The sequence below is a fragment of the Mobula hypostoma genome, chromosome 13, assembly GCF_963921235.1.
Source record: "Mobula hypostoma chromosome 13, sMobHyp1.1, whole genome shotgun sequence".
NCBI classification, from domain to species: domain Eukaryota; kingdom Metazoa; phylum Chordata; class Chondrichthyes; order Myliobatiformes; family Myliobatidae; genus Mobula; species Mobula hypostoma.
Genome location: NC_086109.1, coordinates 64,936,616 through 64,949,604, shown reverse-complemented (window position 1 = coordinate 64,949,604; position 12,989 = coordinate 64,936,616). Strand labels below are relative to the sequence as shown.

The 12,989-nt window shown below is 38.8% G+C and overlaps 1 protein-coding gene across 3 annotated transcripts in view; it reads left to right on the top strand.

The window, feature by feature from the left end:
- The window catches only part of adamtsl3 (ADAMTS-like 3), a 760,337-nt gene that overhangs the window by 457,486 nt on the left and 289,862 nt on the right, over positions 1–12,989 (top strand). For all 3 annotated transcript variants that reach the window (XM_063065855.1, XM_063065856.1, XM_063065857.1), the window contains 2 exons: positions 4,199–4,325; positions 10,954–11,028. In XM_063065855.1, the coding sequence (XP_062921925.1) occupies positions 4,199–4,325; positions 10,954–11,028 (202 nt within the window). The remainder of the gene's footprint in view (positions 1–4,198; positions 4,326–10,953; positions 11,029–12,989) is intronic.

Sequence of the window (12,989 nt, the reverse complement as noted above, 5' to 3'; positions counted from 1 at the left end):
GTTAATGGAAGGATTTGTAGAAGTCATAGAGATCCATAGATCTATATCCATAGATCCCTCAAGATTACCACGCAAATTGATGCGGGGGGGAGGGTAAGAAGGTGTGCTGTGTGTTGGCCTTCATTAGTTAGGAGCTTGAGTTCAAGAGCTGCAAGGTAATATAGCCCTGTCAAACTCCAGCTAGACCACACTTGGAATATTGTGTTCAATTCAGGTCTCCGCACCTTAGGAAGGGTGTAGAAGCTTTAGAGAGAGTACAAAGGAGATTTACTGCGATGCTGCCTGAATTAGAGCGGTTGAATGAGCTAGGGCTTTTCTCATTGGAGCGATGAGGAACAGCTTCAGTGTTTTGGAACTGCTTTTTTCAAGGAAGTAGTTAAAAAGGTATAAAAAGACTACCATTTAACTACGTAACAAATTATGTATTTAAATGAAGTACAGAACAAATTAGAACACTATCAATACTACTACAGTATGCAAAGCTGTGTATTATTTCCCTATAGTTATCGACGGAGGAATTCTTTTGATTGACTGTAAATGAACAAAATCAAGGTTAGCACTAAATGTAGATAATGGACTGTCTTCAAACATTTTTCAAAAATTTCATCATCTATATCTTCATTCTCATTGTAACATACAGATTCTTTGTCAATATATTCAATTTCTCCATATTTTCTAACTTGTTGAAGTAGTGAAATTCTTTTATTTCAGTCCCAACCATTTCTGACATCTCCAAGTACGAATGCTTGAAACTGTGGTGAGCAAAACAATTCTGAACTGTCTTACTGCTTACTCCTCGCCAACTATCAGTGACAAACATCGCCACTTTTTTAACACAAGCACTGATGCTATTTAAAATTATTCGCTCCAAGCACAGTGTAATATCTAACATCCAAGTAAGTCCATATGTCTGATGCTAGTTAGAAAACGTCCAGCTGCAGTCTTCCACCCTAACTAACCAATGGCCCGATTACCCGGAAGTGTGTGTGTGTGTGTGTGTGTGTGTGTGTGTGTGTGGGGAGGCATCCAGTGATGACAAGAAACCTGTGTGGGAGAGTTTTTAAAGTGGAAAAGCCACTCTCTTGACCCCTGAAGTCCAGGTCCAGTGGTATGAACAAGAGTGATAACTCCTTGCATGCTGAGATGACCGTGACTTCTTTTGTGCCTCGTCATACTCTTTGCTCTCCATGGAGTGTTGCAGAGCTGCCTTCATGGCTGTTGGATCTCACTGTAGATCTCATCTGCCCTTCTGCTGGAGCTGATTTTGGATGCTGGGACAGGTATGTCCCTATCCCTGTTTCACCAGATTTTGCGGTTGTCGGCTAACCTCACTTGGTTTAGCCCACCTATTGAAGAGGTGTACTGGGGTGTGGCTACTATCGCACACAAACAGCCACTTGGAGCAACAGCTGAGAACTGACTGTCTGGTGTGAACCAAAGGTGTGCAAGTTGTCCCATAATGGACACGACAAGTTCCTTCACCAGAGGTGCTACTCCTCCCTGGAGTAGTGCACACACACGTACACACACACACACACACACACACACTCTCTCTCTCACTCACACACATGAATTCCCCTTTTAAAGCTGCAGAGTGAATTCTACAATATTATAGTCCATAACTCCTAAGGGTTTCTTTACCTTAAGCTCCCTAAATCAAATCTAATTCTTTACACAAACACCCAATCCAGAATTGTCCTTTCCCTAGTGCGCTCAACCACAAGCTACTTTAAAAAGCCATTTGTTAGACAGTCTACCAGTTCCTTATCCTGGATGGGCATACTACTCCCCACCTAGTTACCATCTGGTCGATTCATCAATGAACCCCAATTCCTCATGGTCCTTGGCCATACCACATGAAAGATGTCTTTAGATGATCACAGTCTTTCCCATTTGTCTATTCCTCCCCATTTATCTTTCACTCCCATTTTTGTACTTCTATTGAGAGGGCATCAACCTAAAAACGTTATTTTTTTTCTCTATCAAACAGAAACAGGCCCTTTGGCCCATCGAGTCTGTGCTGTCCTGTTACTCTGCCTAGCCCATCAACCCACACATGTACCTTAGACCAATATTCCCCTCCCAATCATGTACTTATTAAAAATTTTCTTAAATGTTGCAGTCAAACCCGCATCCATCACTTCCGCTGGCAGCGCATTCCACACTTGCACTACCCTCTGAGTGAAGGAGTTCCCCATCAAAAAACATTTAGTTTTTCTCTCTCTATGAATTTCATTTGACCAGCTGACTATTCTGACTGTTTCTACCATTTTCCATTTATTTTTTCAAACTCCACAATATTCTGGTTTTGCCTTGGGCAAACGTCTTGCTGTTAGTTTCTAGTTTCGAGATCACATCAGTTTGATGAAGTCAATCAAGTCTGAGATTTCTGGGTCAATTGCTTCAACTACCTGAGAGTGAGACTGTTATCTACCGTCTAAAGAGGAAGAAATGCTTATTCCAAAATGAAGTTCACTTCATAAAAATTGTTTTGAGTGGTAAATGGGTTATTACATGGAGATGGACGCAATATTTTGTCAAATGTTTTCTCAATCTTTGTGAATAAATCTGGTTGGATCAGCCGTCCTTCCATTAACTTAAGTACTTGGAGCACATTAATCACCTACAAAGACTGTTCACATTGCTACACAGGCAAAGTGTGTGCATGTGAAGAATCCATACAAAGGAAATAAGATCATGATAATAAGTTTTTAAAGAAAAAAATCACGTTAACTAATGGAGAATTTTTTGTCACTATGCTAGATAATAATTCTTGTTGTCCTTTAAACAATACAACATGATTCATGTCAGATTCACATTATTAGAGAGACAAAAGGTTGGTTTGACGATGCTTTTAATTTATAGTCAGTTTTCCTGATTGGACGCAGACTGTACTAACTCACTTAACAACTCCAGACTTCAATTAGTAAGAGGCACAGTTAGTTCAGTGAAACTTCTGACGGGCTTTTTAAATGAAGAAAATGGCCTTCCTCAGAAATCTGAGCTAAGACAGCATGTTCATGTTGAAATCAATTTTTTTTTGCATTTGTGTTGATCTTAACAACAGCATTAACCATGTTTATATAGATTGTAAGTTACTTTGAGCAATGTTATTGTTCTTATCACTTAACACGTAAGGCTCAAACTTGCAATAAGTGATATTATGGTATGTGCATGCAATGTCTATGTATCAAATTCTTTGTCCCACTTTCTTGAGGAAAGAAAATGAATTGGTGCCTCCATCAGTGTAATTTGATGCAAACGTGTCGGGTTCTCAAACCATAACATCTCACGGTAATTTGAAGTATTATATGACATGCTGTGTTGTTAAAAATGTCCAAGCCTTTAAAGGTATCGGTTTGCTTTGTTAATCCCAGATGTGCAGAAAGAATATATTTGATATTGTTAACAAATCCTTTGGATGTATCAAGGGTTTTCATATCAAATGAATTACCTTATGAAGCATCATTGTCATGTCAACAAATACTGAAGCCAATTTCTGCAAAGTAGAGGCAGAGAGAACTTGCCAATTCATCTGCTTTTGATTGAATGAAGAAGCTGAAAGGTATAATTGGAAAAACTCCTGCTTGCTCAACTTGCACTGTGGGATCCTTCATATCTACCTATACTGGCAGTTAGTAGCTTGCTTTATAGATCAAACTAATGGCTCCAAATAATTTTACCGATGACATTGTAGCGATAACAATCCCCCAGTTTAGGATTCACCCAACAATCCAGTTAATGCTGTTAGGTCCTGGAGATTATTTCAAACTGAGCCAAGCTGGCGCTTGGGTAATCATCAACATACTTTTGAGTTTGAGTTGAGCAATCCAGCCACATTTATCAAAATAGGCATAAATTGCCAGCAATTGGTTCTGTGACTTGGACCACCCCATAAATTTATATAACCTTACACGAAGATGAAGGCTTTTGCAGCAGAAGAATTTATTTTATACTGTATATCTGATGCAGGTTACTTGCCTTTTTTTTTAAACAAAGCTGTGAAGTTTTCCAGAAGTTAAACTGTGCGTTAAAAATTCCAACCTCGTTAGTTGTCCAATAACATGAGTCGAGCTGTGACAGAGTGAAGCCGGCATTAGAATGTAAAGGCTAACTTAAAAATAAACGTAATTCCTGAAGCCTGAGTTGTGTACTGACGGCTTCAGCCTTCTCTTGACTGTGATGTTGTTGTTGGCAGGTGGTGGGCTGTGATCGGCAACTTGGGAGTAAAGCCAAGGAAGACAACTGTGGAGTTTGTGCAGGCACTGGCTCAACATGCAGGCTTGTTCGAGGACAGTCCAAATCACACGCCTCTCCTGAAAAATGTGCGTCTCTCATTTTGTTGCTGACGTTTTTATGTTACCTGTCTATAACTGAACGTTTATTCTGCAACCTCTATTAGAACAGAACATGAGATTTATTCTAAATGGAGAATTATTAATGATATTCTTAGTATTTTTTCAGCTTGTGTTTTACCTCGAATTGGAATCATGGAGTCATGGAAGCCAGCCTTTCACCTCACTGAGTATGTGCTGACTATCAGCAATGCATCTACAGTACATTAATCCTACAAAAGTACATTCATTCCTTTCTCTCTGTACTCCCCTCATTTTTATCAGCTTCCCACAGATTTTGTCACTGACTCACAAGAGACAATTTACAATGGCCTGTAACCTACCCACCTGCATGTCATTTGGAGGTGGGGAAAAACAGGGGCACAAAATGAAACTCACCTAGTCGCGAGGAGAATCTGTATAATTCTATACAGACTGCTCCCAGGGAGCGGATTGAATCCAGATCTCTGCTGCTGAGAGGCTGTGGCTCTTACTACTGAGTGTAATAATTAACAGCATACAATAGGAAAACCCAACTTTGATTCTTTCTGGTTTGGAGAGCACAGCCTAAGATAGGAGAAGCAAGTTTAGAATAGGAGAAGCAGGCAATGAGTGCTGTCTTTCAATTGGCCATAGCAGACTACTCCAGAATTGAATGATTCCTGTCATAAAAGTATGTGTTTACAGATTGGGTAACAGAAAGATCCAGCTGATTTATGATGGTCTCCCTAGCAAAAATAATAATGAAAAAACCTATTAAAAACTATAAAATATTAAAAGACAGTTGTTGCAATGTAATTGCACCATGGTATAAGAGTCAGTGTCTGCAGAGAAGAATAAGGGGAAAAAAAGTCATTATGAGAAGTGCAGAATTCAAAATCAGGGTTAATATCATTGACCTACATTGTGAAGTTTGTTGTTTTGCGGCAGCGGTACTATAAAATACATAACAAAAAAAGCGATAAATGACAATAAATAAACATAAAGTAGTGCCAAAAAGGGAGCAAAAAAATTAGTGAGGTGATGTTCATGGGTTACTCCATTGTCCATTCAGAAATCTGATGGCGTAGGGGAAGAAGCTGTTCCTGAAACATTGAGTGTGTGTCTTCAGGCTCCTGTACTTTTTCCCTGATGGTAGCGATAAGGAGGGGGCCTGTCCTGGGTGATAGGTGTCCTGAACGATGGATACCGCTATTTCTGAGGCATCACCTTTTGAAGATTTCCTCGATGGAACTGGCTGAGTTTGCAACCTTCTGCAGCTTCTTCTGACCCTATACAGTGGCCCCTATGTTGCAGAGGGAGGTACAGAGGTTTTGAAGTTTGTTGAGGGTGTGATGGTGTTGAATGCTGAGCTGTAATCGATAAACAGCAGCCTGTCGTAGAATTTGCTGTTATCCAGGTGACCAAGGCAGAGTGGAGAGCCAGTGAGATTGTATCAGCTGAAGACCTATTGTAGCAGCAGGCAAATTGGGTTGGTCCAGGTCATTGCTCAGGCAGGAGTTGATTCTGGCCATAATCAACTTCTCAAAGCACTTCATCACAGTCGTGTGAGTGCCACTGGGCGATAGTCGTTGAGAAAGCCCACCCTGCTCTTGTTTTCCTTTGCTAATTCATCAATCATGAAGTTATGCCTCCATCCTATATTTCCAGAGTTAGACAGCCTGGGACTCTCAAAACTGAATTTAAAATTCTATAGGGATATTGATTTGCACTTGGATTAACTTCAGCAATGTCTTAGGTTTTTGAACGCCCATATTTTTTGTACATCCCTGTGTATATAGGGAAAGAAAAAGATGATAGTGCTTTCCACATCCAGCTGCTATAGTTTTATTTTTACTTACTCATTGATTGTTTAATCGATTGATTGAGATGCAGTGCAGAGTAATCCCCCAATTGAATCCTAGCCTAATCATGGAACAATTTACAATGACCAATTAACCTCCCAACCAGCACATCTCTGAACTGTGGGAGGGAACTGGAGCACCCAGAGGAAACCGACAGAGTCACGAGGAGAAAGTGCAAACTCCTTACAGGCGGTGGCAGGATTTTTTCTGGTTAATTGGGTTGTTACCATCCCATGTGCAAAGGTACAGTGAAAATTTTGGTTTGCATTCAATCCATACAGATCCTTTCACTACAACAGTGCATTGAGGTAGCACAAATGAAAAGAATAACAGAGCAGAATAATGTGTTACAGTTACAGAGAAAATACAGTACAGGCAGACAAGAAGGTGCAAGGTTAGAATGAAGTTGATTGTTCAGGAGTCCATCTGGTCTTTTATAAACTTTGCAAGGTGTATTAAACTGAGAGCAATCCATTGTTTTACTTAAAATTAGGAAACTGCACTAATTGCTCACATCCATAAGAATAAGAAAAGGCAGCGTAGTAGTTAAACAAAGAAAGAAATGGACAAACACTTTCTTTTATCTCATTCCAAAAATTGATTTTCAATATTGGAAGAAAGTTAGAGTTCATTGGCATGCAGGACAGAAATGATTGTAAGAAAGCGAAACAAGTGTGGATACTGGTTGCAGCTGACAGGTCTGCTGGTCTCTCACTGATCAACCTTGGAAGACCTCAGGAAGGGATGCTACATTGTATTGAGTGGCAAAGGTTGACCTGAGTGGCATAGAGAAGGATTGAAAGGATATTTCTCTTGTAGAGATTGTAATGGATGTGCTAGGGTAGTTTGAAGGACGACATGCGGTTGAAGAGGTGAAGGGGTAGGAGCCGTGAGAGGAAAAGCACTATGGGAGGAGATTGGAGCTAGAGAGAGACACTGAGGGCCCCATTTTGCTTGTGGTCCCTGCCCCATATGGGGTTGAATTCCTTGCCATATCAGACAGTCAAGAAGAAGAAAGATAAAATTGAATATGGAAAGTAAGCAAATCCTCTTTATAGGAAAATGAGAAAAGTGAAAAATACCAAATAAAAGGGTTTTGCTGATAGAGAATGAGGGAGAAAGAGCAAACAGAATTATCGGATGTTGCTCAGATTATTCCAAATACTGCAATACAATGGGATGAGAGATTGACTGACTCTAAAATAAAATATTAACTGGCAACACACACAAAATACTGGAGGAACTCTTCAATTAATTCTTCAATAAATTATCATACTGTGTCTTTACTAATTGTAATGTCACCCTAATGATTTAAGTTTAATTATTGTAAAATGGCAGAGCACTGCTCAGTAGATGAGCTTGGAGACCATTAGCAGAGAAGCACATATCCCAGAGAATGCTATACTATAGAAAACAATTGAATCAAACAATCATAAATACTTTTTATTGCTTCTGGCTGACATTTTCTAGGGAATAGATGCATATAAAAGATAAAATTTATAACTCCACAGACCTACCCCTAATTTGCTGGATAGAAATATACTTATTAAAAGATGAGCACTTGATCTTCAGAGGCTGAGACTTTACTGCAGCTCTTAAGGTGCTCCTAATGTGACTGTTGTCCTGCACACTAACGTAGCCCCAAGCCTTTTATCAAGAAAGTTAAGGACGTACTTCTTTACCTGCCTGGAATCCTTTGTTCTGTTTTCCCCACCGAGATTTACCTGAACTTTCTCAATCACTCCCATATTCTTCCAGCCCTGGTCAGTTTAATTTCTGGTCCAACAAGCAATTCCTTGTACCACAAATGTTTTACATCATAATTGCAGTTTCTCAGTCAAATTAACACCACCTGAAGCTCTTTGCCCGTAAGCTTCAAAACTTCAGCAAATATGTGAATGAAATATTGCAGATTTAGAATGGAACCTGGCACTTTTTTGTCATCTACCTGACCATTACATCACTCTTCCAGGCTGTCAAGGAAACCATGTTGCATTTATTACTTGAATCATATTTCCAAAGTAACTTCTGATTCATTAAAGTGACATTGATTTGTTTTCGTTGTAAATTCCAGAATAGTTACAGTATTCAAAATATATTCACAATATACCTTGATTCTTGGGTGAAATTCTGAATGGTTTTATGAATCTAATTAATCACTTAATATAATCCTAAAGTTTTGGCAGGGACTAGTGCTAAATAACATCACCCTTTCCAGAGAAAACATGCAATGTGGCTTACATATATTATTTATTGACTTAAGTATGGGTTGTTCTATAGAGTATTGTGCTTAAAATTCATGATTTGATCTTCTATAGGAATATGTTTGATCAGTCCTTTTCTAATGTTATGGGGCAAAAGAAAAACCTATTAAAATAGGTTATCAGTGCATTCACTGAGCTCTCCTATATTCGTCAATACTGACTTAGTTAATCTGATTTGGGTTGACAGGAGAAATATGATAATTTATCTCTTTGTCATACTTTGCAGAAAGTGGAAAATAAGGAGAAAATAACAGCCAAGAATCCTATTTCTGATGCACTAGTTATTTCTGATGCAAGTAACAAGATAGATAAACCCAAAATTAGTTTGGAACCTAAGAATGAGTCAGTACCTTAATGAGGCAAAAAACGATGAACTGGAGAGTAAATAAAGAACATAGATCAATAGAAAGTACTGTACCTTTTGTTCTTAAAAATTAGTACAAGTATTTAACGTATTATGTAGTTTATCGACAAAAGATTTATTTTAAGCTGCTTCGTGCCTCTGTAAAAAATAAGAGGGAGGAATATCACTCAGTGAAGAAAGTATGTGTATTGAATACCATGCAGCACAATTTCCAGCCAAATTTAAAGTTACTATTTTTTAAATCAACTTGCAAATAAAAAATGTAAATAATGACCACCAGACACTGTGGAGGTAAACTTAAAGAGTTGGAGCAGCAGTTAAGAAGAAAGCTATCAGGGACCTGAAAGACATGGGATTGTAGTCAATTTTGCAAACAAAATAAAAATGACATTTTCCATTTACGAGATCAGCAAAATATAGTCATTATGCTGCACAAGACTGCAGTTTAGCCTGAAGCAATTTCTACTCGAATGCTGCAATAGATTCTCTGTCTATTGGTTTTATCCAAATGATTAACAGGGTCCTATATTTAAGTGCTATCTACAGGTATTTCTTCTTTTTGCACTGCATGTGCAATACAATTGTACATAGAGCAGTGAGTCCATTTCTGCCCATCTGTTGTAGCCACGTCAGTGGTTTGCATTCCCTGTGTGAAGTGGCGAGTTGTGCACTATTCTGCATGGATTTCAAACAGGCATGACAGAGCAATCAACAGCAAAGCACATTGATTCCAGAAATGCCAAGTGTAGAATGATTTCCAAGCTGTTTTAAATTTACAGTGTAATTTTATGATACTTTGGCATTAATTGGCTCTGTTGCCAGTGTCATATTTCTGCCAGCAAACAGCAAAGATGAATATAGACTGTGTTTTACTTAAGTGACACCAATATAATGATTAAGAACTTAAATATATGATCACACACTAAAATGTAATTCATTTTTATGAATTTTTAATCATATTACTAATGGTTGACTACTTTCAAGCATATTAAGAACATTCTTCTTTGGATGTTTAAAGACCTAAATGTTTTAAAATCATTTTCAAGATGTAATGTAAGCCGTATTTCCATAAAAATGTGCCATGTATTTCTAACCTCCTGGTATGGAATTTGGCACAATCTCAGTTTTGCTAAGTACTGTGATGAGTGAAAGCAGAAATGGCAACATCAGCACTTAATGTCAAAGGTAATAACTAGAAGGAACAGCAGGAATTTGGCAACATACTTTTTTTCTCATTTCCAAGACCTTGGAAGCAAAAGTGAAGTTGAAACTTGTTTATATATTTATTTACTTATATTTAGAGTTCTGGCACAGTGAACAAGCCCTTCTGATCCAATGAACCAATCCCACCCAATTACATAGACCTTTGTGACCAATGAACCTACCAGCCCATCCGTCTTTGGAATGTGGGAGGAAACTGAAGCACCTGGGGGAAACTCACACAGTCACGGGGAAAATGTACAAACTCCTTACAGACGTTGGCAACATTGGTCCTGAGTCACTGGCACTGTAATAGCATTACGCTGTAACCACTTCCTTTTCTCCGAAATCAAGAAATGAAAAGATGTATGTTTTATGATACTGTTACCTACCTAATTCCTAGACTAAACCATTTTGGCATAATCATATTAAACTATTACTGGTCCATGGAGTCAACGAATACATGACTATTTTTCATAAAATGACTTTTTCTCCTTTGCATATCAATCCGCAAGACTGTTCAAAACTTGGCAATTGACTGACAACCTCGGAGTTGTACCTTGATTCTTAAAATGTGGAGGTGTATCCATGAAGTTGTCTCGCTTATGTTCTTCTTCTCTGTTAAAGCAATCATAGTTCAAAATAGGTTATTACATATCATTGCTCTCTGCTCTCACTATTTAAATTCGATACAGATTTGAGCTGGAGAATGAATTCACAGGCAAGTTCATTCTTAGACTGATCCTGGCTTTCTGAGTGTGAGCTAGAATTAACCTCAGTGTGCTCGATCATACTTTTTGACATTCTTGGTAGCATACATCAAAATCAAGGTTCCGAGTGAATTCTCAGATGGGTAACACAAGTTTGATGTGATAGATTAACAAATGTTAATGTTTATCGAAGCATATCAGAAGCAAAACTGACTTTTGTTTTTCCCTATTACTCAGTGGAAGACACAGTGATTGCAGTTCCATATGGGAGTCGCCATGTGAAAATCACCGTGAAAGGACCAGCCCACCTCCGTAAGTTTCCCTGAAAGCTTTAGCAATTACAACATTAGGGCACAATAGTCATCTAACTCATGACCACCACTATTACACATCAAAAAGAAATGCTCGCAGGTAACTTTATTTTCCAAACCTTTGATGTACTCGTTGGTGTTATCAGTAACTGTGATAAATGGGCTTAAAGCACACGGACAAAAGCTCAAAATGACTAAATAATATAATTTAGTTCTATTTTACTCATTCAGTCTTCTGAATCATAAACGTTTGGACAACCCCTCCAATTCAGCACATGCTTAGTTGGAATGTTGTGTTCAGTTGTTAAGAAGGAATTAGTTTTCTGTAAAGGAATATTGTTTGTTTTATAAAAGCTGTGGGCCACAATGGTGTCAATTTCTACTTAAATTGATTTTCCAAAGTGTAAATAGTTCCACAGTTATTTAAATATGGGTTTTCCATGATGACTCAGTTATTCTTGAACTTTTAATTTTCTAATGATTCTGCAATTTAATCTTTTACCCACTGACTTAAGTCTCACTTTGGAAATCCTTGCATGTCTGAGAAAGTAGCTGGGTGACCTGATACCAGTTCCTTGGTAATGTCTGTTGTAAGCTGAGCCCTGCAAGGCTATTCATCCTATGCAATTATACCTCTTACTCTCCGTAACTCCCAGCCAGCCAAACTAATTAAAATAACTAAAAAATGTTGGAATTCTTTCCACAGGTCAAGTACAACTGTATAGAGAACAGTAGAAAGGAATGTAAATTAGATCACAAGTTGATGTTCATTTTACAAGCTTGCAGATGTACTTGGTACAAAGCGAACTGTCATCTCTATTTCCAGGTTGTTGAAATTTTCAACTGGTTATTTCTCAGCATAAGTCATGCCTGCACTCGTGATGCCAGTTCTGTACGGATGTCTGTCAAACAAAGTAATTTCCATTGCAACATTCCTTTTGAAGTATCCTAGGGAAAATTTGACCATGTTATTCGAGGAACTGCCATCATTGAACAATTAAGTATTAGCAGCGAGCACAGTACTTGTCTGGGAGTCCACCAAGACAAGACTCAGTCTTACATTTAACCTTTATGCTACAGTCTGCAGTTTCAGACAATGATTTCTGAAATTACTGAGCCCTTAAAGCACTAGCCAAACCCTGACTAACATCCACTAAGGTCCAAAACAACACACCGACTTCCCTTAACCCTACGCCACCAGTGATCTTCCCTGTTCTCCATTTGATTGCTGCTTCAGCTGCTTACCTGATTGCAAACCCTTGCCAACAGTTTAATTTAATCAGCTGCGCCTTGGTACAACCCCTAGCTTCTTACTTAATTGTGCCCTGTTACCCCTCTATTTCATTACATCCCACTGTCCCTCCTCCCAGATCTCCCTCAACCTTGCGTAGCTCTATTACAGCTTGGTGTGTTGGAGCTCAGAGTTCAATTCCGGCATCAACTGTAAGGCGCCTGTATGTCCTCCCCATGGAATGCGTGAGATTTCTCCGGGCACTCTGGTTTCCTCCCACATTCTGATGATGTACTGGTTAGTACTTCAATCTGTCGTTGTAAATGGTCCTGCGGTTAAATCTGGTGTTCCTGGGTGGTGTGGCGCGAAGGGCTGGAAGAGCCTATTCCATGCTGTATCTGAATAAACAAATAATCTCCGCTGTCTGCTTAGTGGCCTTGGACCTTGGATACTTTCGAGATTTTCAGCAGCAGACCCACATCCACAATGACAGACAATCTGATCTCAGTCATCCTTGCCTACCAATGTTTTGGGCTCTTTCATAGTCATACTTTATTGATCCCGAGGGAAATTGTTTTTCGTTACAGTTGCACCATAAATAATTAAATAGTAATAAAACCATAAATGATTAAATAGTAATATGTAAATTATGCCAGGAAATAAGTCCAGGACCAGCCTATTGGCTCAGGGTGTCTGACCCTCCAAGGGAGGAGTTGTAAAGTTTGATGGCC